The sequence below is a fragment of the Populus nigra genome, chromosome 13, assembly GCF_951802175.1.
Source record: "Populus nigra chromosome 13, ddPopNigr1.1, whole genome shotgun sequence".
Taxonomy (NCBI): Eukaryota; Viridiplantae; Streptophyta; class Magnoliopsida; order Malpighiales; family Salicaceae; genus Populus; species Populus nigra.
The window spans coordinates 14,696,522-14,721,603 of NC_084864.1; the positions used below are offsets into that span (position 1 = coordinate 14,696,522).

At 32.1% G+C, this 25,082-nt stretch overlaps 2 protein-coding genes and 1 long non-coding RNA gene across 6 annotated transcripts; 2 read left to right on the forward strand and 1 right to left on the reverse strand.

Moving 5' to 3' along the window:
- The first annotated feature begins 5,740 nt into the window (after positions 1-5,740).
- Positions 5,741-10,106, forward strand: LOC133671150 (silicon efflux transporter LSI3-like). 2 transcript variants are annotated; one of them, XM_062091802.1, is made up of 3 exons: positions 5,741-6,895; positions 7,020-7,209; positions 9,699-10,106. In XM_062091802.1, exons 1-3 carry the CDS (start codon positions 6,011-6,013, stop codon positions 9,968-9,970), a joined length of 1,347 nt encoding a protein of 448 aa, XP_061947786.1. In that variant the 5' UTR covers positions 5,741-6,010; the 3' UTR covers positions 9,971-10,106. The 2 variants fall into 2 exon arrangements, with proteins under 2 accessions (XP_061947786.1, XP_061947787.1); XM_062091803.1 differs by having other exon boundaries at positions 5,745-6,895; positions 9,719-9,888.
- A 3,824-nt stretch (positions 10,107-13,930) lies between these two features.
- Positions 13,931-15,767, reverse strand: LOC133670414 (uncharacterized). The gene is made up of 3 exons (XR_009834081.1): positions 15,579-15,767; positions 14,779-14,849; positions 13,931-14,184 (listed from the first exon to the last, which is right to left on the reverse strand). It is a non-coding gene; the product is annotated as an uncharacterized LOC133670414 (long non-coding RNA).
- A 4,795-nt stretch (positions 15,768-20,562) lies between these two features.
- On the forward strand, positions 20,563-23,609 carry LOC133671136 (silicon efflux transporter LSI3-like). 3 transcript variants are annotated; one of them, XM_062091785.1, is made up of 3 exons: positions 20,563-22,061; positions 22,186-22,375; positions 23,225-23,609. In XM_062091785.1, the coding sequence occupies exons 1-3, from the start codon at positions 21,177-21,179 to the stop codon at positions 23,494-23,496; spliced, it is 1,347 nt and encodes a 448-aa protein (XP_061947769.1). In that variant the 5' UTR covers positions 20,563-21,176; the 3' UTR covers positions 23,497-23,609. The 3 variants fall into 3 exon arrangements, with proteins under 3 accessions (XP_061947769.1, XP_061947770.1, XP_061947768.1); XM_062091786.1 differs by having other exon boundaries at positions 20,566-22,061; positions 23,230-23,404; XM_062091784.1 differs by having other exon boundaries at positions 20,570-22,061; positions 23,210-23,609.
- The last annotated feature ends 1,473 nt before the right edge of the window (positions 23,610-25,082 follow it).

Below are 25,082 nucleotides of genomic sequence, written 5' to 3' on the forward strand. Positions count from 1 at the left end.
CCATGTCATTAGAATCTTTGTGTCATCATCTTTCTTTAAAGATGGCGTGTGGTGGCACTATTTATTGTCGGCAGCATTTTCTTTCTTTTCCCCTTTTTTCTCTCTTTCAATTTTTTTTTTATTATAGGTAAACGGGTAAAAAAATCATCTTTCTTAAAAAATGGAGGAAAAACCCCTTCGCCTCAAAATTTGTGACTACAATACAAAAATTAAGAGAGGTCTTATTTATTAAGAGTTTGCCAATTCCTAATAGCTACTTGATGTGTGTTGTTGAATAACCATAACTGGAAAAGGTCACATAATAGGATGTGTTTGTATCAAATGTATAGTGTTAAGGATCTATGATGAGGTGACCTATACAAAAGTATTGGAAAACCATAATAGGGTGAACTACACATAAAAAAAATATTTGTGGTGTTTGACAGTTTTTAACTGAGATCTGAACAATTCTTTCTAGCCTGAAAATACTGATACAAAAACTTTTTAAAAAAATAGATATTTTTCATAATTAATTTTATAATTTTTTATTTGATATTATTATACTTTTTTAAATTTTTCCTATTTAAAATGAATATTTTTCCTAGTTTATTTTTCATATTTTGTAATAAGGTTTTTTAGTTTTTCTATATAAAGGATTATAATAGTTTTTTGAAATATGAAGACTTGGACAAGTAAAAATTGAATATTTGAGGTGTCTCCCCTATAATTATAAAGAGTTTTGACTTGTAATAATCTAGTTGTTCTTTACCCTATCTATGTCAAAAACACATAAATATCATAATAAAACTTGAAAGAAAAAAAAACATTTATCAAAACATTACATAGTTTTTTTAGTAAATAGAACTTCTAAATAATTTATTTATGATCTATACTATCACAACCTAATTTTTAATTTTTTTTGAATAAAATAAAAAATAAATGAATAAAAAAAATAATTGAGAATTGGGTTAAGACAATACCAAATTTAAGTTCGATGATGGAATTATTAAATTTGAGAGTCAATTAGTTAGAAATTAAAAAATTAAAAAGTTTGGGGACTTAATTAAACTTTGTATTAGTTTAATTAATGAAATCAGGAGCTTAATTGAAAAAATACCAAAGTTTTGGGCTGATTAGAGGCAAATTTTCATAAAATTAAAGTCCAAGGACCATAGTGAAATGGCAGGTGTACTTTAGGGATTTTAATTGATTTTTTCAAGGGTAATTTTGAAAGAATTAAAAGTTGAAGAGTCAATTAAGGACCAAAATGAATAATCCAGAAACCAAGGATTGTTTTGTAAATTTATCCATAATCCAGGGGTTCAATTGTAATTAATCTAGGGGTAAAAAAAATAGGAATTTCCTGAAGAAAGGGCTTGATTACAAAAGTTCAAAACTTGAGTGACCAAAATTTAATTTGTCAGTTCCATCCCAAATAACACCGTTTTGAATCACTGTTCATCGCATTCTTCATCTCCATACCAGAGACCGATTCAACAGGAAAGCCAAAATCGTTTTCAACCACGTCCCCCACGTCTCCTCAGCTGCATTATCCTCCAAGAGCCACGTTGAACAGTCCTGCAAAAGCAGGACTGTCATTCCCCTGTTTCTTCTCAAAGAAACAGAGGTGCTCGTGCCTCACGATCGTGAGGCACGAACACATTAACAGGAGGAAGAGGTGGTCATTCTCTGGTTTTATAAAAGCCAGAGAAGGTCACACAGGGGGGAGGGGACTAAAGAAAAACACACAGAGAGAAAGACATTGACGGGAAAAAAAAAAAGGAGAAGAAAACAGAAAAAGAACAAACCGAAAGCACAGAGACGGAGGTACCCAGAAGAACACATGGAGAAAAAGAAACTAAATCCACAACCACAAAAAAACTATTACAATGTCAAAGACACACTAAAAACTAGGGAGATATGGTGAGTGGATTACATGGGGAAATTTCTTCAATACTCTTGTCAAAATAATGTTTATTATATTATTTTATTAGTTGTTAAATTATTTACGTTTTGAGAAGATTAAGGGGAATAAACATCAAACCACTTAAACCAATTATCATTGATGGAGTGGAGGCCCTCTAATGTACTATACAGGCTTAAGAGGAGAAATTAGATTGTTGGGAATGAAGGTTTGATTACTTAGAGCAAACCATAAAAAATCTAGCTCAGTTAATGACTTTCGTAAACAAAGATTGTAAAAATAATAAGAACTTGCCTAGAAATTTACCTTGAAACAGGCCAAACCCAATACATATTCTTGAATTTGATGGGATTACATTCTATGATAGGAGATTTTTAAAGAAATGATTTATTAAATGGTTAATAGAATTGAAAGTTTATTTTTATTTTAATAAGGTTCCTTATCATCAAAAGGTGATTCCTTTACCGTGCACACAAACTTTATTTTAACAAGGTTTCTTATCATCAAGGCCAAACCTCATACCTTTACTTGTCACACACAAACTTTAGTATGGTGCTAGAGAATGGTAATTTGAATTTTGTATTGGTATGTCTTTAATTCCGGCTTGACAAGATTTGAGACAATCATTAATTTTAGAGTTTATACAAGATAATTATAAAGAGATTTTATATTGAGTAAATAAGCAATTAGATTGTTATTATTTGCTTTTTGTTCGACCTCCTAAAATAGTAAGTAAGAAAATTATATATAAAAAAAATTGTTATCTCTTCAAAGCAGATAGTTTCAATATCACAACAATAACACCAACAATATTGCTTTAAATTCTGCTCTAGTTGTCGATGTTTCATCAATTAATAATAAAGAAGAAATCAAGAAGGCTTTTAAATTAGTATCTTCTAGAGATTCCAAAGATCTTGCAAAAAAAAAACAAGGAGTACATGGTAATTTCCAACAATTCTTCTAAAGATATTATCAAAGATTATCTTGAAGTTTCTTTACATATAATGGTTAAAGTATTAGAGATCATGGATGAACTCAAGTTTGAAGCAAAAGAATGTGAGAAGGAACTATAAGTGAATTTCATAGAAACATAAAGTATAATATTAATATGGATTATATTTTAGTATGCACACATTATAAATTAAATTTTAGAGTTCACATGTCAAAGACATAGTGCTTCATGAATATATTGGCTACAATGTTATATTTTTGTTCCTTTAGAATGGAAGAGTTCAGTTTTTATAGATAACTCGAGGACAAGTTTTTCAGAAGTAAAAGGAACTGGTGTGTGGAAATTTCTTCATTATTCTTGATATAATAATGTTTATTACATTATTTCATTAGTGGTTAAGTTTTATACTTTTTAAAGATTTTAAAAAGAGTTTAAGATGTATTTTGGTAAATTAAGTATAATTTTTAATTTAACTGTTGGATCAAGCCCAAATTTTAACAAAAAATTCTAAAAATCTTATTTTCTACTAGGCTAAAATTTCATGAGAATCAAAGATCATAAAGACCTTCAAATAAGGCTCAAAACTTATTGTGCCGAATTGTTTTTAATTACCTGTTGTATTTAGATTGTTTTTCCTCTTTAGCTTAGGTTTTTAATTTAAATAGTATTTTATTATTTAAAATTGTATTTAGACTTTTTTTTATTTCGCTTTGGACTTTTAATGTAAATAATATTTTATTATTTAGAATTGTATTTGGATTTTTTTTCTATTTAGTTTTGAACTTTTAATTTAAATAGTATTATTTAAGAATCCTAATGTTAAATAGATTATATTAGATAGTTAAGTTTTAATATAGGAATTTTTTCATTGATGATTTTAGTTTTAATTAGAAATCATTTTTTATAGAGAATTCTGAGTCTATAAGTAGTATAAATAAAAATATCTAGTTAGTTTTATTCATATTTAGAATTTATAAAATATTATAAATTTCTCTAAATTTCTTTATCACTTAAATATCACTTAACCTTGAGAGATAGGTCAACTGATTATGCCTTAGGTTTGCTCCCCAATGATCACAAGTTCAAGTCCTCTCAGAACCACTAAAAGCTTACATGATCATTCACTTCAGGACTTGTGGGATTAGTTAAGGTGCGCGTAAGTTGACCCGAATATTTCCATTAATTCAAAAAAAACATAGTTAATGAATCACTTTGCTAAATTTTAAAACATTTTTTGTTCAACTTAAACATGCACTCTCTTTCGAGGAGATATCATTCATTGAAACATGGTTAAAAAAAATTTAGGTGTGGGGTTTTTGATTCAAGAAAAAAACAAATAAACTAGTTATCATCACATGATTTTAGAGTGAAAATGATATTTTTGTTTTTTTATCGCCTGAGCAGCTCAAATTTCAAAGAAAATGTCTGAAAGTAAAGTATACATTTTTTTAACACAGATTATAACATAGATCATTGTTTCAAACATGTTGGTTGTTAGAATTAAAAACATAGTTAATGAATCATTTAAAGACAAATGATAATATGTGTTGAAGAATGGGTAGAAGAATGTGGCTGAAACAAAATGCAGTCACGAATGTTAAAACAAACAGATATTATTTAGATATTATTGTAATGATTGTTTTTGTTATTCAGTGTTTTTAAAGGTTTTTGAATTATTTTTTTGTTTTAAATTAATTTATTTTATATATTTTTTTAATTATTTTGATGTGATGATATCAAAAATAAATTTTAAAAAATATAAATAAATATTTTAATATAATTATAAAAAAAAGAAAGAATTTGAAAAGTCATCACATACATTACCTAATTAGTCTTGGCGTATTCTCATTTTATAGTCTTCCTCATATGACAAATTTATTTACTATCTTGCCTTGCCCTGTATATAAATCCGCACTGGGCTTACCGGCATGGGAAGTGTAGAGAGCAAATCCCCAACCTCTTACTATCTTTTATCCAAGGATTTAATTTGCTTGCTTATCTCACTTCGTTCCATTTTGAGTTTCTTTGGAGCAAGACAGAACTCCAGTGTTCAATTAGGTTGACAGAGTAACTGTGAGCTTACATAATTGCTCCGAAGAGATTGCTCAGTGGGAACCTGCAGCAGCTTTAAGACTCGCTGTCGAGAAGTTGGAGTGAACAACCAGCGGCCCCTTCAAAAGACCCTCTTCCTGAGACTAGGGGCATTGGCTTCACGCTTCGCCGAGCAGAAAAAGGAATACACCAACTACAGAAACTACAGACTCTAAGCCCAACTTCTATTTTTATTGATATCAGAGGGAGGGGTTCTTTTGAATAGAAAGAATAGATCCACTCTGTGCTTCTGGTATACGAAAAAAGCAGGGATTGAAAGAACCACTCTTACTTTTCTTTTTCAGAAAAGAGGGAGGAAAAGGGATTTGCTTAACAAGCCAAGCTCATATGGTGATGTTACGAGGATCAAGAGTGTGCGTTCATGCAAGGATCAGGTATGTAGCGTCTCTTAAGGCAGTATTTACCTGGAGAATATGTCAACTTCACTTCTGTCTTGCATGCTATTAATTTCCAGATACAATGTTTAAATATCTGAAAACGGTCCCACCCCATAGGTTCACCTGCACACACAAGTCTTACGTTGTTATGTGGTGTCTCCGTAGTATATTTCCTGCTGGTTGCAAATGATCCAAATTCCATATCAATTAGCAAAAAGATCTGTGCTCTAGGACCACGCATTTCCCTTTTGCTCAAAAACTTCTAGATTTTCAGCATTGAATGTTGTAAGTTGTTTGCGTGCTTTGAAATGTCTTCGGCTGCTTTGACAGCTTCAGAAGAGAAAATATCCAGCATCTTCAATCCATTTCTTAGCCTCTCATTCTGATGCGTCTTTTAAACGTATCATGGAAATATTCATATGAACTCATCTACCTTTCTGGTTCCGCAATCCTTTTTGGAATTTTAAAAAAAACTTTTAATAACTTCCATCTTACTAGCTCTTAATAAATTTGTAGTTTTACTCTTTTCGCAGTTGGTTGCAAATACTGGTTGAGCTACAGGGTGATATCTTCTTCTTTCAGAGCCAGTAATTTATCTGAAGTTGCAAAGGTGGTAGTCTGCCAAGTGGTAGCTCACAAACAAGCTTAATCTTGTAAGTTACAGAAATGGATCTGGGTCCGTTTAAGAAGGTTGTCTTAGGTTCAGTTGCCTTCGCAATCTTTTGGATTTTGGCAGTTTTCCCAGCAGTTCCTTTCTTACCCATTGGAAGGACAGCAGGTTCCATCCTCGGGGCAATTCTTATGGTTATCTTCAAAGTCATCACCCCTGAGCAAGCATATTCTGCCATCAACCTCCCTGTACTGGGCCTTCTCTTTGGAACCATGGTTGTAAGCATCTATCTTGAAAGAGCAGACATGTTCAAGCACTTGGGAGTCTTGCTCTCATGGAAGAGTTGGGGTGCGAAGGACATGCTCTGCCGGATCTGCATTGTTTCTGCCATTTCAAGTGCTCTGTTCACTAATGACACCGCATGTGTCTTTCTCACTGAGTTCATATTAAAGATTGCTAGACAAAACAATATTCGACCCGAACCTTTCTTGCTTGGGTTGGCTTCAAGTTCGAATATTGGATCCTCTGCAACTCCAATCGGCAACCCTCAAAACTTGATAATTGCTATTCAAAGTCGCATCTCTTTTGGGGAATTCGTATTGGGACTTCTTCCCGCAGTGCTTGTGGGTGTCTTTGTGAATGCTTTAATTCTTATATGCATGTTTTGGAGGTTGTTATCTGATGTTAAGGAAGAAGAAGATGCATTGGATGAATTGATTGTTCAGGAAGATTCAGAGTCCGGGCCGCAACAGTCCACCGAAGAAAGTAAAGGCCAGCTGAATAGATGGAAGAGATTGTCATGGAAGTTGTGTATTTACCTTGGTACTATTGGAATGCTGGTTGCTTTTCTAATGGGTTTGGACATGTCTTGGACTGCACTCACAGCAGCCCTCATTTTTGTGATTCTTGATTTCAAAGATGCAGGGCCTTGCCTAGAGAAGGTAAATCAACAGGTCTTTCACAAAGATTCTATCTCCTCTCCTAAATATATTTTCATCAACTGTAATACTTACATGCAGTATTCGATTGAGTAAAAATCTACTTACCCGTAGTTGCTTGGATCAGGTTTCATACTCTCTTCTGGTATTCTTTTGTGGAATGTTTATCACGGTTGATGGCTTCAGTAAAACAGGAATTCCTACCAGTTTCTGGACCTTGATGGAGCCTCATGCACAGATCGATCATGCTAGTGGGATTGCTGTGCTGGCCATTGTAATACTTGTTCTCTCAAATGTTGTTTCGAATGTACCAACTGGTAAGTTGATGCCCTGATTCTCTTCCTTCGATTTAACTACAGCACTACGGCTTTAGAGTCTTATAGAAGGGCAATAGTAATTTCCAGTTCCCATATCACTTCATGGTAGACAATCCAGGGAGAAATCTTGATCAAGGGAGCAAGTTTAAGTTACGTTTGGTAACTGTCTCGAAAATAAAAAATCAGAGAGATAACAAGGACAAAAGGAACATGTCTCCTTTTCCTTTCTATTTTAAAAAGATAAAAATTCATTTCAAAATTATTTTAGAGATATATTTATTTTATATTTTTGTTTTTATCTCTTCATCCAAACACATATCTATCATTTTTATATTTACTTTTTTTATCTTGAAATAATAACCAACCACATTTTAAAACAATTTTTATTCAACCTAAACATGCACTCTTTTTCGAGGAGATATCATTTGTTGAAATATGGTTAAAAAATTTTGGGTGTGGGGTTTTAGATTCAAGAGAAAAAACAAATAAACTAGTTACCATTAAAAGACTTTAGAATGAAAAGTATGTTTTTTTGTTTTTTTATCCCTTAAGCAGCTCAAATTTGAAGAAAACATTCCAATGAAAAAGTTTGAAAGTAAAGTAAACTATTTTTTAACGCATATTATATATAACGTATATCATTGCTTCAAACATGTTGGTTCAATGTTAGTTGTGTTGGAATTGAAAACATGGTTAATGAATCATTTAAAAACAAATGATAAAATGTGTTTCCCTTTAAAGAAATATAAAAAAATAATTCACTTAAGAAAATAATCGAGGCTAGCTCGAGTAGTCATCATCAATCAAAAGATGATAAAATTAAGCAAAAATTAGTAAAATGATAAAACTGACCAGAATCTTTGATCTTGATTTTCTAATATATTTGTTGGAAAATGAACTATGAACCTACTCTGAGGCAATGTTCTATTTGAAAGCTTTTTATTAGAATGAATTGGTCAGCAGTAAAATAGAATTCATTATGAATAATTATACATGAGCACTAGTGGATCTTCCTTCCGGAAGTAAACCATTAGGCCATAAATGGATCTTAAAAAATAAGATAAAAGTTGATGGTACTATTGATAAATACAAAGTCAGGCTTATTGTTAAAGGATTTAGATAACAAGAAAGTGTGGATTATTTTGATACATATTTACTTGTATCAATAATAACTTCCATAAGAATATTAATAGTCCTTGCAGTTATCAACAAGCTTGAAATGCATCGAATGGATGTTAAAATAATTTTTTTAAATGGTGACGTTGATGAAAAGGTTTACATAGAATAACCTTATAGGTTTGTTGTTAATAGACAATAAAAAAAAAGTTTGTAAGAGTTGTTCAGTGTCAAAATAAACACAACACCGAGAACCAAATAAAATCTTTGGGTAGACAACTATGTAAGTACTATTGTCTTGGTTTACATAAAAGGCTAAATAGTCCAAGACATCATGTTTACTATTTGGCTGAGTAAATTTGATAGTATTTCACTAAGAAAGGTTCAAAGTCAAAAGTTATCTATCCTAATTTAGTGATCTATCGAATCAATATCTCTCAACAAATATTCAAGTCATTTTAAAACTAGTAAGATAATTTTTATTAATGTGGGGGGTTGTTGAAAATTTATTTAAAGAACATAGTTAATGGGCACATTTAAGGCCAAATTAAAAATGAGATCCACTTATTTTTGGGATTAAAATTTTGTAGGAATTTAATCTCCATCATATAGTCTTTGATATACAATGTGAACATGATTTAAATAAATTATGGGTAAAAGAGAAATTATTTCAAAGAATTTTTGGTTTGCATGTTTTGGTGAAACTCAAAATCTTTTAAAAAACTTTATCTCATATTACAAAGAAACAAAGTTTTCCTAGTTTTTATATAATGGATAGTTGAAGAGTTAAGATTGGGCTCAAAGAGCACCCAAGAGATTTTAGAGGGGAGAAGAGCAAAATTAATTATTTAACTTTTTAGCTTCAAAAATCAATTATAAAATGTGGTGAAGAAAGAGTTCAAGGCAATGTTTTTTCTATTTTTAGATACTCTTCCTTTCCTCAAATCATAGTGGTTTTCCTCCTTAATTTTTAAACTTTTATATTCCTTCCAAATCTAGAGCTTATGTTCATTTTAATGAGAGATTATTGAGTCCATCTACTTTGTTTTAAAACTTTTGTTTAGAAGTACATGTAAACTAAGATGGTGTTGAATTATTGGAGGCTTATTGCAAATAACTTTTGCACTAAGAAAGAAGCAATAAAGTCTAAAGGATAAATAATTCATTATTGAAAATAACAAAAGCTTTGTTGTTTAAAATGCTTCAACAAATAAGTATATTTTTATTTAAACATAGGTATATTGCCTAAATAGTATACATGTTATAGTCTTTATATATATATATATATATATATATATATATATATATATATATATATGTTTTAATAATGATAAACTAAACAATCTAATATGTACTTATTTTTGGCTTACAAGTTCTTTTGCTTGGAGCAAAGGTAGCTGCTTCTGCCGCTGAAATATCTCATAGTAAAGAGAAGAAAGCCTGGCTCATCCTGGCATGGGTTAGCACAGTTGCTGGAAACCTTTCGCTATTGGGTTCTGCCGCAAACATAATTTTATGTGAACAAGCTCTTCGTGCCCAACCTAGTTACAATATCACATTTTGGAGCCACTTGAAGTTTGGTGTTCCATCCACGCTTATTGTCACTACTATTGGCTTAGCTCTTGTATATTGCTATGATGATTGAGAGGCCAATTTAAATTGGGCTCTTCTTTAGGTTGTGGACCTTTATAGGGTTCTAAGCCTTTTTACTTGTAATTGGGTTTTTTAAGCACATGTCACTTTAACTCAGATTTTCAAAGATAGAATTATGTTTTTCTTTTCTCCTGCCTAGGAAGAAGCAAACTTCTCTTGAGAACAAATGATGTCAAAGAAATGATCTTCCATTTGTATACCATGTTCCACTGCAATTGTGGGCAGGAATCCTAGGCAAGGTATACTAAGCAATAAGAGCCCAAAAAAGTTGTCACAATTTGATATTGTTAGTGCTCATATCATATAATCCTATAATGTAAACAGTGTCATACCAAGAAATCATCAGCAATTAATAGTCTTTAATAACTTATATGTAAGCAGGTATGACCTTCATATCCTATATAGTGGTAGTTGCATCCTTCATCTGAAATGTGGGTGGCAAAAACATTGAAAGTACAATTTCATACCTGGGTAGGAATTCAATATGAGTTAATAACACCCTAGTAAAACTTGGCCTGGTCCAACAGCTCAACTCAATAACCCGTCATCTAGAGCTTAGCTTGAACTAGGTTTTACTTTGAATTAGTTATTTTTTTACCAAAACATATTATTTTAAATTATTATATATAAGAAAACCATAACTTGGGTTAACCCACCAACTCATAAATTAACCCATCCAAACTATTAACGTGATTTAAACTAAGTTAACTACTAGGTTAGATTTTATAACTATAAATCATGTTAAATTGTTTGAATAGCATCTACTATTGTCTATTGTTAGCAATGTTTCAACATTCTCAAATCCATAGGTCATCCAACCATAGACATGATAGTTGTCAGCTTTATTAAAAAAAACTAATTGGCATTGGAAAAAATTATTCACCTAGATGTAGAATCATTGTTCAGCAGAAAGTTTAATTGTGGTTTTGCCCTTCCCGTAAAAAACTATTGAATTGTCTATTAAGGGCAGTATAGTATTTCCATAAGGTTCAATGGTCATTATCATATTATTCGGGGACAAGTAAATCCTTACATTTTAGAAGCACGATGAAACAACTAAAATATCATTGGTAGTAGAAATTTTAAAGCTCGTGTGCATGGGCTCTTTCTTCTTTTCATATTGATTTTTTTTTGTGATAATTAAGTTGGATAATATGTAATTTGGTATTTTAATAAATATAAAATATAACTAAAAAACAAAAATGGTTGGCGCACGTAAAGCACACACTAGTGTATGTGAGGCACTCACACTATTCGAGATGTGTATATGGTGCCTCTAAGTGGCCAAAAATACCTTTTATCCATGTCCTTAGAATCTTTGTGTCATCATTTTCCTTTTAGGATGGCGCGTGGTGTCAGTGATGGCACAATTTATTATCGGTAGCATTTTCTTTCTTTTCCTCTCTTTTCTCTCTTTCCCCTCAAAATTTGTGATGGCAAAACAAAAATTAAGAAAGGTCTTATTTGTTAAGAGCTTGTCAATTCCTAATAGTTACTTGATGTTTGTTGTTGAATAATCATAACTGGAAAAGGTCATATAACAAGATGTGTTTGTGTCAAATGTATAGTGTTAAGGATCTATGATGAGGTGACCCACTCAAAAGTATTGGGAAACCATAATAAGGTGAACCACGCATAAAAAGATGTCTGTGGTGTTTGACAGTTTCTAACTGAGATCTAAACAGTTCTTTCTAGCCTGAAAGTATTGATGCAAGAACTTTTTAAAAAAAAATAGATATTTTTCATTGTTAATTTTATAATTTTTTATTTGATATTATTATGCTTTTTTAATTTTTTCTATTTAAAAGGAATATTTTTCTTAGTTTATTTTTCATATTCTGTAATAGGGTTTTTTAGTTTTTCTATATAAAGGGTTATAATATTTTTTTGGAAAATGAAGACTTGGACGAGTAAAAAATGAATATTTTAGGTGTCTTCCCTATAATTATAGAGAGTTTTGACTTGTAATAAATTTGGTTATTCTTAGCCCTGTGTGTGTAAAAAACACACAAATATCATAATAAAACTTAAAAAAAAAACATTTATCAAAACATTGCATAGTTGTTTTAGTAAATAGAACTTCTAAATAATTTATTTATGATCAATACTGTCATAACCCAATTTTTTATTTTTTTAATAGATAAAAAAAATGAATAAAAATATATTTGATAAATGGGTTAAGACAACATAAATATGAAGTTCGATGATGAAATTATTAAATTTGAGAGTCAATTGGTCAGAAATTGAAGAATTAATACGTTTGGGGACTTAATTAAACTCTCGATTAGTTTAATTAATGAAATCAGGAGCTTAATTGAAGAAATACCAAAGTTTTAGGCTGATTAGAGATAAAATTTTAGAAAATTAAAGTCCAATGACCATAGTGAAATGGTGGGTGTACTTAAAGGATTGTAATTGATTTTTCCAGGGGTAATTTTGAAAGAATTAAAAGTTGAAAAGTCAATTAATGACCAAATTGAATAATCCAGAAACTAAGGATTGTTTTGTAAATTTTGCCATAATCAAGGGGTAAAATTAAAAAAAAGAATGAATTTCCTGAAGAAAGGGCTTGATTACAAAAGTTCAAAACTTGAGTGACCAAACTGCAATTTGTCAGTTCCATCCCAAACAACGCCGTTTTGAACCACTATTCATCGCCTTCTTCATCTCCAGACCAGAGACTGATTCAACAGGAAAACCGTTTTCAACCACGTCCCCCACGTCTCCTCAGCTGCATTATCCTCCAAGAGCCACGTTGAACAGTCCTGCAAAAGCAGGACTGTCATTCCCCTGTTTCTTCTCAAAGAAACAGAGGTGTTCGTGCCTCACGATCGTGAGGCACGAACACATTAACAGGAGGTGGCCATTCTCTGGTTTTATAAAAGCCAGAGAAGGTCACACAGGGGGGAGGGGACTAAAGAAAAACACACAGAGAGAAAGACATTGACGGGGAAAAAAAAGGAGAAGAAAACGGAAAAAGAACAAACCGAAAGCACAGAGACGGAGGTGCCCAGAAGAACACATGGAGAAAAAGGAACTAAATCCACAACCACAAAAAACTATTAAAAGCTAGAGAGATAGGGTGAGTGGATGACATGCGCAAATTTTTTTCATATTTATTTTTGTGTTTTAAAAATATTTTTAAAAAAATTTAAAATTTTTTTTATTTTTTTCTTTGCTTTAAAATAATATTTTTTTGGTGTTTTTAGATCATTTTGATGCGCTGATATCCAAAATAATTTTTTAAAAATTAAAAAAAAAACATTATTTTAATACATTTCCTAATGAAAAGCAACCGCAACCACGCTCTCAAATATGTCTTAGTGGTTAAAATTTTTAAGTTTTGAGAAAATTAGGGAGGCTCCAAGATACAGTAGAGTTTGGTATATCAAGCATAACTTTTAATTTTTGGTATATCAAGCATAATTTTTAATCAAATTATTGGATTGAGATAGAATTTTAACAAGGGATTTTGAAGGTCATGTTTCCTACTAAGTTGAAAATTCATGATGATTGGAAATTGAAAAGACCTTTAAATAAGACTCGAAAGTTATTGTTCATGATATTTTTATTTACCTTGTTATATTTGGATTTTTTTTCTATTTATCTTAGTACTTTTAATTTAACTAGTATTTTATTATTTAGGAATCCTAGTGTTATATAGATTTCATTAGTTAGGTAAGTTTTAATCTGGAATCCTTTTCTATAAAGGATTTTAAGTTTATAACTAGTATAAATAGAGATGTCTAGTTTATTTTTTTCAAACCATAATTTGTAGCTTTTCTTAACCTATTTTTTCAAATCACAACCATAAAAAAAAACTATTACTGTCACGACCCGAATCCCGGGTCCGTGACCTGCAACGCAGGAGCGGTGGCGGAAGGACACCCCTCCCGCGCTAAGCCTCAATTCGGACATATCAAAAGAATAATTTATTCAAAAATACGCAGCATTTCATAATCTTCAGAAATATTAACTGATGAAACCAAAAGATATTTTAAAACTCCTCATCAGTAATTAAAACAAAACAATAATCCATAATACTTATTACATTGTCAAAAATCCAAACTTAATTAAAACAAAGTAATAGTGGAGCGCCTAAGACATCGAATCAAACAGCCTTAAAAGATAAGCAAGGCATACTGACCCAAAACTGAAGAAGCAGGAACACTCAACAAGGTTCACCTGCTATCAGAAACTAAGAACCTGAAATAATATTAAGAATAAGGGGTGAGTTCAACCAACCCAGTGAGGGAATAATAATTAACATACATTTTAGATATTCTTGATATTAATAGTTTGCAAGATGATTTATCTTGATATACATATACATATACATATACATACTGAACATATCATATACATATCATATACATACTAAACATATCATCATAACGTAGTGGACTACATGTCAGAGATCAGATGACACCCGAAGGTGACCAGATGACACCCGAAGGTGACCAATGTGGGATGATCAGTCACCACAGGCTGATGCCTCTCTCACCAGCTAGGTATACAGAATACTATGTGCACATAGGCTAACTACTCTCCGTTAGCATGGAGTTACTGACAAGTCCCATATCAAGGCATATTAGATATTCACATAATCATCCAAGAAACGTATATCATATCAAATAGAATTTACTTTGATAGATTGCGAGTGCAAATTCAAGAATAAATGAGTACTCAGAAAATAAGCAACATATATAATTATTCAAGAAATTAACGAGCTGTACTCATTGTATAATCAGAATACATATTTACTTATCATATATGCATATTAAAGATTATCCCACTCACCCGGAAAATATAGAATTAAAGGAATGTCAGACGAAAGACCCGAAAATCCTATTGAGAATCGTTAGGAGAACCTACAACAATATGAAAATATACTCAAAAGCAACTCAAACAAGAGATCCCAATGCATAAAATAAAACCAGGTTTAGTCTCCTAAGTTTATGGACTAAAACGACAATTTTCCAAAACAGGGACCAAAACGTAATTTTACCAAAATTGGACCAATCTGGAAAATACATAACTATACTGAATTTTCACCCATGAGCCATCCTTAATTCTGTCTAGAACGAACCAGGGACCAAATTGAAATTTTCATAAAGTTCAGGGACTAAAATGTAATTTCCCGAAATTGAGGGACCAAACTGAAAATATTCCAAATCAATTATCAAACTCATATTCATCATCCTTAACCTCATAATAACACTGTCCAGAGTCTCAAAATACAGTTAAGGGTCAAATTATAATTTTCCCAAAGTTTAGGGACTAAACTGTAATTTCACAAATTGAGGGACCAAATTGAATTTTCGTCATCTTCAACCTCAAACCCAGAATTTCACAGATTACCTACTGTCATCTTCTGATTTCTAACATAATTTCACCATTCAAACAAAATCATAACTCAAAATCATCATCTTTACCTTCAATCTCTCACAATCAACTAATTAACTAATTACCCACAACAATCAACCCATAACATTCCAATTAATTCATCAATCAAACCCAAAACACAATCTTCAAAACCCTAACATTTATCAAAACAGAAATTAAAAGCTTAATTAACACACATTTATACATAATCTTACCTTTAAACTTATTTCCTCCAATTCTCTTCTCCTTTTCTTATCTTTCCCTCTTTTCTCTTCTTCTTCTTCCTTCTCCCTTCTCTCTCACGGTTTGCTCTCAAAAACACAGCTCCCTCTTTTTGTTCCTTTTGTTTTTATTCTTCCTATATATATTTATCAACTATTATTCAATTACCACAATACCCCTCATTTAATAATACTTACTCTTTAAGCCACCAAGGGTTTGGTTGCCCTTTCCTACTAATTTATTTTCAAAACATCACAATTACAATGCCAAAGACACACTAAAAGCTAGAGAGAAATGGTGAGTGGATGACGTGGGGAAATTTCTTCGATATTCTTGGCATAATAATGTTTATTACATTATTTTATTAGTAGTTAAAATTTTTATGTTTTGATGAGATTAAGGAGACTCCAAGATAGAGTTTGGTAAATCAAGTATAACTTTTAATCTAACTGTTAGATTGAACTAGAATTTTGACAAAGAATTTTGAAGGTCATGTTTCCTATTAAGTTAAAAATTCATGACGACTGGAAATTGAAAAGACCTTTAAATAAGACTTGAAAGTTTTTGTGCAGGATTGTTTTTATTTACCTTATTATATTTGGATTCTTTTTTTCTATTTATCTTAGGACTTTTAATTTAAATAGTATTTTATTATTTAGGAATCCTAATGTTATATGGATTCTATTAGTTAGGTAAGTTTTAATTAGTAATCATTTTCTATAAAGGATTCTAGGTTCATAACTAGTATAAATAGATATGTCTAGTTTATTTTTTTTCACATTCTTAGGCTTGTAACCTTAGGGCTTAAGGACTCTAGCTTTTATCAACGTTATACACCGCGTCAATACATATCAGAGCAAGTTGGTCTTTTTGATGGATAGAGATAGTAGTAACTCACTCCGCAATGCAGGAGTGGAGACCCTTTTTTTTTTAGACCCTGGTATCTAGAAATCCATTGTCCCCAACTAATCATATCAAGCCAGGTCGGTTCACTAAAGGGTAAAGCTCTCCCGGTGATGGTGTACTCCATTCACAAGGCTCGAACTCTAGACCTTGCTTAAGGGAAACAAGAGCCGAACCACTTGAACCAATCATCATTGGTGGAGTGGAGGCCCTCTAATGCATTATACGAGCTTAAGAGAAAAATTAGATCGTTGGGAACAGAGGTTTGATTACTTGGAGAAAACCATAACAAATCTAGCTCAGCTAATGGGTTTCACAAACAAGGATCGTGAAGAGGATAGGAAATTGCCTAGAAATTTACCTGGAGACAAGCCAAACCACATACCTATTCTTGAATTCAATGAGATTACATTCTATGATAGAAGATTTTCGAAGAAAGGATTTATGAAATGGTTAACAGAATTGAAAGTTTACTTTTATTTCAACAAGGTTCCTTATCATCAAAAGGTAGGACATGTTGCACACAAACTTTATTATGGTGCTAGAGAATGGTGATTTGAATTTCTGGACTTTAGATCTCGTATTGGTATGTCTTTAATTCCAGTTTGGTAAGATTTAAGACAATCATTAATTTTGGAGTTTATACAAGATGATTATAAAGAGATTTTATATTGAGTAAATAAGAAATTAGAATGTTATTATTTGTTTTTTATTCAACCTTCTAAAATAGCAAGTAGAAAATTATAAAAAAGATGTCGTCTCTTCAAAGCAGATAATTTCAACATCACAATAATAACACCAACAACACTTCTGCAAATACTACTATATTTGTCAATGTTTCATCAATTAATGGTAAAGAAGAAATCAAGAAGGCTCTTAAATTAGTATCTTGTAGTGATTCTGAAGATCTTGCAAAAAAAAACATGGAGTACATAGTAATTTCTGACAATTCTTCTAAAGATATTATGAAAAATTATCTTTAAGTTTCTTTACATGCAATGGTTAAAGTATTGGAGATCATGGATGAACTCAAGTTTGAAGCAAAAGAATGTGGGAAGAAACTATAAGTGAATTTCATAGAAACATAAAGTATAATATTAATATGGATTATGTTTTAGTATGCACACATCATAAATTAAATTTTAGAGTTCACATATAAAAGACATATTACTTCGTGAATATATCGGCTACAATGCTGTATTTTTGTTCCTTTAGAAAGGAAGAGTTCAGTTTTTAATAATATGGATTATGTTTTAGTATGCACACATCATAAATTAAATTTTAGAGTTCACATATAAAAGACATATTATTTCGTGAATATATCGGCTACAATGTTGTATTTTTGTTCCTTTAGAAAGGAAGAGTTCAGTTTTTAATAGATAGCTCGAGAACAAGTTTTTCATAAGTGAAAGAAACTGGTGTGGGGAAATATCTTCATTATTCTTAATATAATAATATTTATTACATTATTTCATTAGTGGTTAAGATTTATAGGTTTTAAGGAATTTAAAAAGAGTTCAAGATATAGTTTGGTAAATCAAGTATAATTTTTAATTCAATTATTGGATCGAGCCAAAATTTTAACAAAAAATTCTGAAAATCTTATTTTCTACTAGGTTAAAATTTCATAACAACCAAATATGATGAAGGCCTTCAAATAAGGCTCAGAACTTATTGTGCCGAATTGTTTTAATTACCTTGTTGTATTTAGATTTTTTTTTTCTATTTTGCTTAGGTTTTTAATTTAAATAGTATTTTATTATTTAACATTGTATTTAGATTTTTTTTTTTTTTTGCTATGGAATTTTAATGTAAATTATATTTTATTATTTAGAATTGTATTTGGATTCTTTTTTCTATTTAGTTTTGAACTTTTAATTTAATTAGTATTATTTAAGAATTCTAATGCTAAATAGATTATATTAGATAGTTAAGTTTTAATTAGGAATCCTTTCATTGAGGATTTTAGTTTTAATTAGAAATCCTAAGTCTATAATTAGTATAAATAGAAATATGTAGTTAATTTTATTCATATTTAAAAATTATAAAATATTATAAGTAGTCTCGAAATTTCTCTACCGCATAGATACGTAATTTTAGAGCTCGAAAAGCGTCAGTGGACATCTTGCAATTGAAATCCGCTATGCATCCAGGCCATTTACTAAATAGGTTAAAAGGGGAGAAAGCGAGGGGACACTGCAAAATCCTAAGATCTTCATTGAGTTCTAATACAGAATAATAAACTTAAAAGAAGATGGACAAAATATGAACTCTACTCATTCAAGCCTCGAAGCCACCACTTGAGCCTGCTAAGCTATGAAAGTGTTAAAAAGCTTTTCATTGAGTGCAGAGAACCGTGAGACTAATGCTCTTGATATAATACATCAGAAGCTGCAATATACATCTGACTGGTAAAGATGTATATTTCTTGCTTTTACATCAGAAGCTTTTCATCTCTTGCTTGCTTTGAAATGTCTTCAGCTGCTTTGACTGCTTCAGAAGAGAAAATATCCAGCTTCTTCAATCCATTTCTTAGCCTCTCATTCTGATGCATCTTTGTAAACGTATTCATGGAAATATTAATTTCCAGTTAATATCACTTCATGGTAGACAATTGAGGTCTCCATCTGTTTCCTCTGTTTGTTGTTGGAGGGGTTTGGTTGGGACTGGGGGGAAGAAATCTTGTTCAAGGGAGCAAGTTTAAGATAACGAATGTTTGGTAATTGTCATCTCTATATTTATTATTTTGAAATACTAATTAATCACGTTTTAAAATATATTTTTTGTTCAATTTAAACATGCATTCTATTTCGAGTATCATTCATTAAAACATGGTTAAAATTTTTTTGATGTGGGGTTCAAAGAAAATGTTAATTTGAAAGTAAAGTATACTTTTTTTTAACACAAATTAAAACATAGATCATTGCTTCAAACATGTTGGTTCAATGTTAGTTGTGTTGGAATTAAAAACAAAGTTAACGAATCATTTAAAGACAAATGATAATAAAGCAAAACGCAGTCACGACATTAAAACAAACAGATATTATTGTACTGATTGTTTTTGTAATTTAATTGTATTTTTAAAGGTTTTTTATTTTTTTTGTTTTAAATTAATTTATTTTATGTGTTTTTTTAATTGTTTTGATGTTGTAATATCAAAACTAAATTTTAAACAATATATAAAAAATATTTTAATACATTTATAAGTAAAATACAATTTAAAAAACAATGATATACATTACCAAATTAGTCTTAGTAACTGTATGTGTTTCTTCTTGGCGTCTTCTCCTTTTATAGTCTTCCTCTTATGGCATAAATTTATTTACTCTCTTGCCTTTCCCTGTATATAAATCCGCACTGCGCTTACCGGCATTGGAAGTGTAGAGAGCAAATCCCCAACCTCTCACTATCTTTTATCCAAGGATTTGATTTGCTTGCTTATCTCACTTTGTTCCAGTTTGAGTTTCTTTGGAGCAAGACAGAACTCCAGTGTTCAATTAGGTTGACAGAGTAACTGTGAGCTTACATAATTGCTCCAAAGAGATTGCTCAGTGGGAACCTGCAGCAGCTTTAAGACTCCCTGTCGAGAAGTTGGAAGCTTAACAAGCCAAGCTCATATGGTGACTCTATTTTCCTAGAGCCATGTATTCGTGTTGGTGATGTTACGAGGATCAAGAGTGTGCGTTCATGCAAGGATCAGGTATGTAGAGTCTCTTAAGGCAGTATTTCTTAGCTGCAGAATATGTCAACTTCACTACTTGCTTGCATGCTATTAATTTCCAGATACAATGTTTAAATATCTGAAAACAGTCCCACCCCATAGGTTCACCTGCACACACAAGTCCTGAACTGTTAACGTTGTTATATATATGATGTCTCAGTAGCATATTTCCCGCTGGTTGCGCATGATCCAAATTCCATATCAACTAGCAAAAAGATCTGTGCTCTAGGACCGCGCATTTACTAGATTTTCAGCATGGAATGTCATGCTAAAGGTTATTTTGGAAATTGTTTGCTTGCTTTGAAATGTCTTCGGCTGCTTTGACTACTTCAGAAGAGAAAATATCCAGCATCTTCAATCCATTTCTTAGCCTCTCATTCTGATGCGTCTTTGAAACGTATCATGGAAATATTCATATGAACTCATTTATCTTTCTGGTTCCACAACCCTTTTTGGAATTTTAAAAAAAAAATTAATAACCTCCATATCAACTAGGAAAAAGATATGTGCTCTAGGACCACGCATTTCCCTTTTGCTCAAAAACTACTAGATTTTCAGCATGGAATGTCATGCTAAAGGTTATTTTGGAAATCGTTTGCTTGTTCTGAAATGTCTTCGGCTGCTTTGACTGCTTCAGAATAGAAAATATCCAGCATCTTCAATCCATTTCTTAGCCTCCCATTCTGATGCGTCTTTTAAACGTATCGTGGAAATATTCATATGAACTCATTGATCTTTCTGGTTCCAGAATCCTTTTCGGAATTTTTTAAAAGACTTTTAATAACTTCCATCTCACTAGCTCTTAATAAATTTGTAGTTTTACTCTTTTCTCAGTTTGTTGCAAATACTGTTTGAGCTACAGGGTGATATCTTCTTCTTTCAGAGCCAGTAATTTATCTGAAGTTGCAAAGGTGGAGGTCTGCTAAGTGGTAGCTCACAAACAAGCATAATCTTGTAAGTTACAGAAATGGCTCTGGGTTCGTTTAAGAAGGTTGTCTTAGGTTCACTTGCCTTCGCAATCTTTTGGATTTTGGCAGTTTTCCCAGCAGTTCCTTTCTTACCCATTGGAAGGACAGCAGGTTCCATCCTCGGGGCAATTCTTATGGTTATCTTCAAAGTCATCACCCCTGAGCAAGCATATTCTGCCATCAACCTCCCTGTACTGGGCCTTCTCTTTGGAACCATGGTTGTAAGCATCTATCTTGAAAGAGCAGACATGTTCAAGGACCTGGGAGTCTTGTTCTCATGGAAGAGTTGGGGGGCGAAGGACATGCTCTGCCGGATCTGCATTGTTTCTGCCATTTCAAGCGCTCTGTTCACTAATGACACCGCATGTGTCTTTCTCACTGAGTTCATATTAAAGATTGCTAGACAAAACAATATTCGACCCGAACCTTTCTTGCTTGGGTTGGCTTCAAGTTCGAATATTGGATCCTCTGCAACTCCAATCGGCAACCCTCAAAACTTGATAATTGCTATTCAAAGTCGCATCTCTTTTGGGGAATTCGTATTGGGACTTCTTCCCGCAGTGCTTGTGGGTGTCTTTGTGAATGCTTTAATTCTTATATGCATGTTTTGGAGGTTGTTATCTGATGTTAGGGAAGAAGAAGATGCATTGGATGAATTGATTGTTCAGGAAGATTCAGAGTCCGGGCCGCAACAGTCCACCGAAGAAAGTAAAGGCCTGCTGAATAGATGGGAAAGATTGTCAAGGAAGTTGTGTATTTACCTTGGTACTGTTGGAATGCTGGTTGGTTTTCTAATGGGTTTCAACATGTCTTGGACAACACTCACAGCATCCCTCATTTTTGTGATTCTTGATTTCAAAGATGCAGGGCCTTGCCTAGAGAAGGTAAATCAACAGGTCTTTCACAAAAATTCTATTTGCTTTCCGAAATATCTTTTCATCAACTGTAATACTTCCATGCAGTATTCGATTGAGTAAAAATCTACTTATCCGTAGTTGCTTGGATCAGGTTTCATACTCTGTTCTGGTACTCTTTTGTGGAATGTTTATCACGGTTGATGGCTTCAATAGAACAGGAATTCCTACCAGTTTCTGGAACTTGATGGAGCCTCATGCACGGATCGATCATGCTAGTGGGATTGCTGTGCTGGCCATTGTAATACTTGTTCTCTCAAATGTTGCTTCGAATGTACCAACCGGTAAGTTGATGCCCTGATTCTCTTCCTTTGATTTAACTACAGCACTAAGGCTCATGCTCGGGCCTCTGCATGGCATATACTTGGATTTGGATTTATTTTAAAATAATTTTTTGATTTATAAAATATTATTTTTTTACCAACTTAAATATGGCTTGGATTTGATCCATGAAGAATTATTTCTTACAATCAAGCTTATTATTTCGCCCATCCTATGAAAGGAAGAATTTGATTAGTTTTTCAAGTATTTTTTCAACAAAACCTAAAGAATTTTTTCTTTTTGTTTTATGATGATAATGTTTGATACCAAAATTAATTTTTTAAAAACTTTTGAACTTCCAAAATCAATTATAAAAAAGGGAGTGAAAAAAGAGTTCAAGATAATGTTTTTCCTGATTTTATATATTTTTTATTTCCTTAAATCTTAGTGTTTTTCTCTTTATTTTTTTAAATTTCTATATTATTCTCAAATCTAGAGCTTATGTTTATTTTGACGAGAGATTATTGAGTCCATATACTTTGTTTTAAAGATTTCGTTTAAAAATATATTCATACTAAGATGGTGTTGAATCTTGAAAGAGTTTTTACAAATAATTTTTGCACCAAGTAATAAACAATAAAATGTCAATGACAAATAATTCATCATTAACAATAACAAAAGCTTCATTATTTAAAGTGTTTCAATAAATATTTTTTTTTATTTTAATTTAAACATAGATATATTACATAATTACTATGCAGGTTAGAATCTTTGTATATATTTTTTTGTAACATGTTTTCCGTGTGTTTTTATGATAAACTAAACAATCTAATCTATACTTATTTTTGACTTACAAGTTCTTTTGCTTCAAGCAAAGGTAGTTGCTTCTGCCACTGCAATATCTCCCAGTGAAGAGAAGAAAGCTTGGCTCATCCTGGCATGGGTTAGCACAGTTGCTGGAAACCTCTCGCTGATAGGTTCTGCCGCAAACCTAATTATGTGTGAACAGGCTCGTCGTGCCCAGCCCAGTTACACTATCACCTTTTGGAGCCATTTGAAGTTTGGAGTCCCCTCCACGCTTATTGTCACTGCTATTGGCTTACCTCTCTTGTATTTTGATATGATGTTTGAGAGACCTATTTGAATTGGGTTTTGGATCTTTATAGGATTCTAGACCCTTCTACTTGTAATTAGATTTTTAAGCCCATGTCACTCTAACTCAGATTTCAAAGATGGAATTATGTTTTCCTTTTTTCATGCCTAGGAAGGTAATTATATTTCATAGTGAACAGTGTGATTGTCATGCAGGGGAAGAGAAGCGACTTACCTGGTTCGCTGGGGAAGAAGCTGACGATGGTGTGCTGGCGGGTCGATGCTACTCCCCTCTTCAGTTCTTTCTCTGTTCTTCCTTCTCCCTGTTTTTTGCTTTCTGTGTTTTTGTTTTTCTTCTGCCTCTCTCGTCTCTCCTATTCTTTCTGTTTCTCTCTAGGTCTGTCTCTCTCTTTTTTTCTTCTGTCTTTCGCTCTGTTTCCTGTGCTTCTTGTTCTTTTTATTTTGTTCGGTGTTTGTCCTGTGTTCTTCGTTGCTCTCTCTGTATTTTGCTCGTGTCTCTATGTTCTTCCTCCTTGAATGCACTGTTTCTGGTGCAGTGACTGCTGAAGATGGAGCTTTGGAGCTGCTACTGAAGACGAAGTGCAACGGTCTCACCCTTTGTTTCTCTCTTCTGTTCGTTCGTCCCCTGTCTCTGCGTGTCTCCCTGTGTAGTTTTTTTTTTCTTCTCTCTCTACTGGTTTTCCCGTCCGTGTTCTCTCTGGTTTTTTTTTGTCTTCCTCCCTCCTTCGTTCATGGCCCTTCTCTGGCTTTTATAAAGCCAGAGAATGCCATGCGGTCGCCTCCATATAATAAGGCGACCGACCGTTATTAATGCAGGAGCTGCATCGTGGGCAGCTGGCAGGGGCGTTTCTTTCCCCTGGTTTGGTGAGATGAGGAAGATAAATAGTCTTCAGTGAAACGGCGCCGTTTTCCCAACTCAAATGGCTTTGGTCATTGAATAAAGTTTTGAGATTTTGTAATCAAGCCCCTGGATAAATTATAATTGGATCCCTGCATTTTAGCACCATTTACAAACTAGCCCTTGGACTTTAATTTCTTGCAATTTAACCCGAATCACCTCAAACTTAGGTATTTTCTCATTTAAGCCCTTGATTTCATTAATTAAACTAATTTCAAGTTTAATTAAGTCCTCAAACTTATCAATTCTTTAATTAAGTTACTGATTTTATTAATTAAAACTAATCTAAAGTTTAATTATGTCCCCAAACTTTTAATTTATGTTATTTTGACCTAAATTTCAATTTATTTTTTATTTTTTTATTATTTTTTTTATATATAACTCAAAAATTAGGTTATAACATGTAGGAATTCATTATGAGCTAACAACACCCTTATAAAACCCAGCCTAACCCAACAACTCAATTCAATAACCTGTCATTCAGAGCTCAACTCGAACCAGGTTTTACTTTGAATTAGTTTTTTTCCTTACCAAAACAATATTATTTTAAAATTTTATATATAAAAAAATTATAATTTGGGTCAACCCACCAACTTATAAATTAATCCACCCAAACTGTTAACGGGATTTAAACTAGGTTAATTACTAGGTTAGATTATATAACCACATATCATGTTAAATCATTTGAATAGCATCTACTGTTAGCAATATTTTTGGGA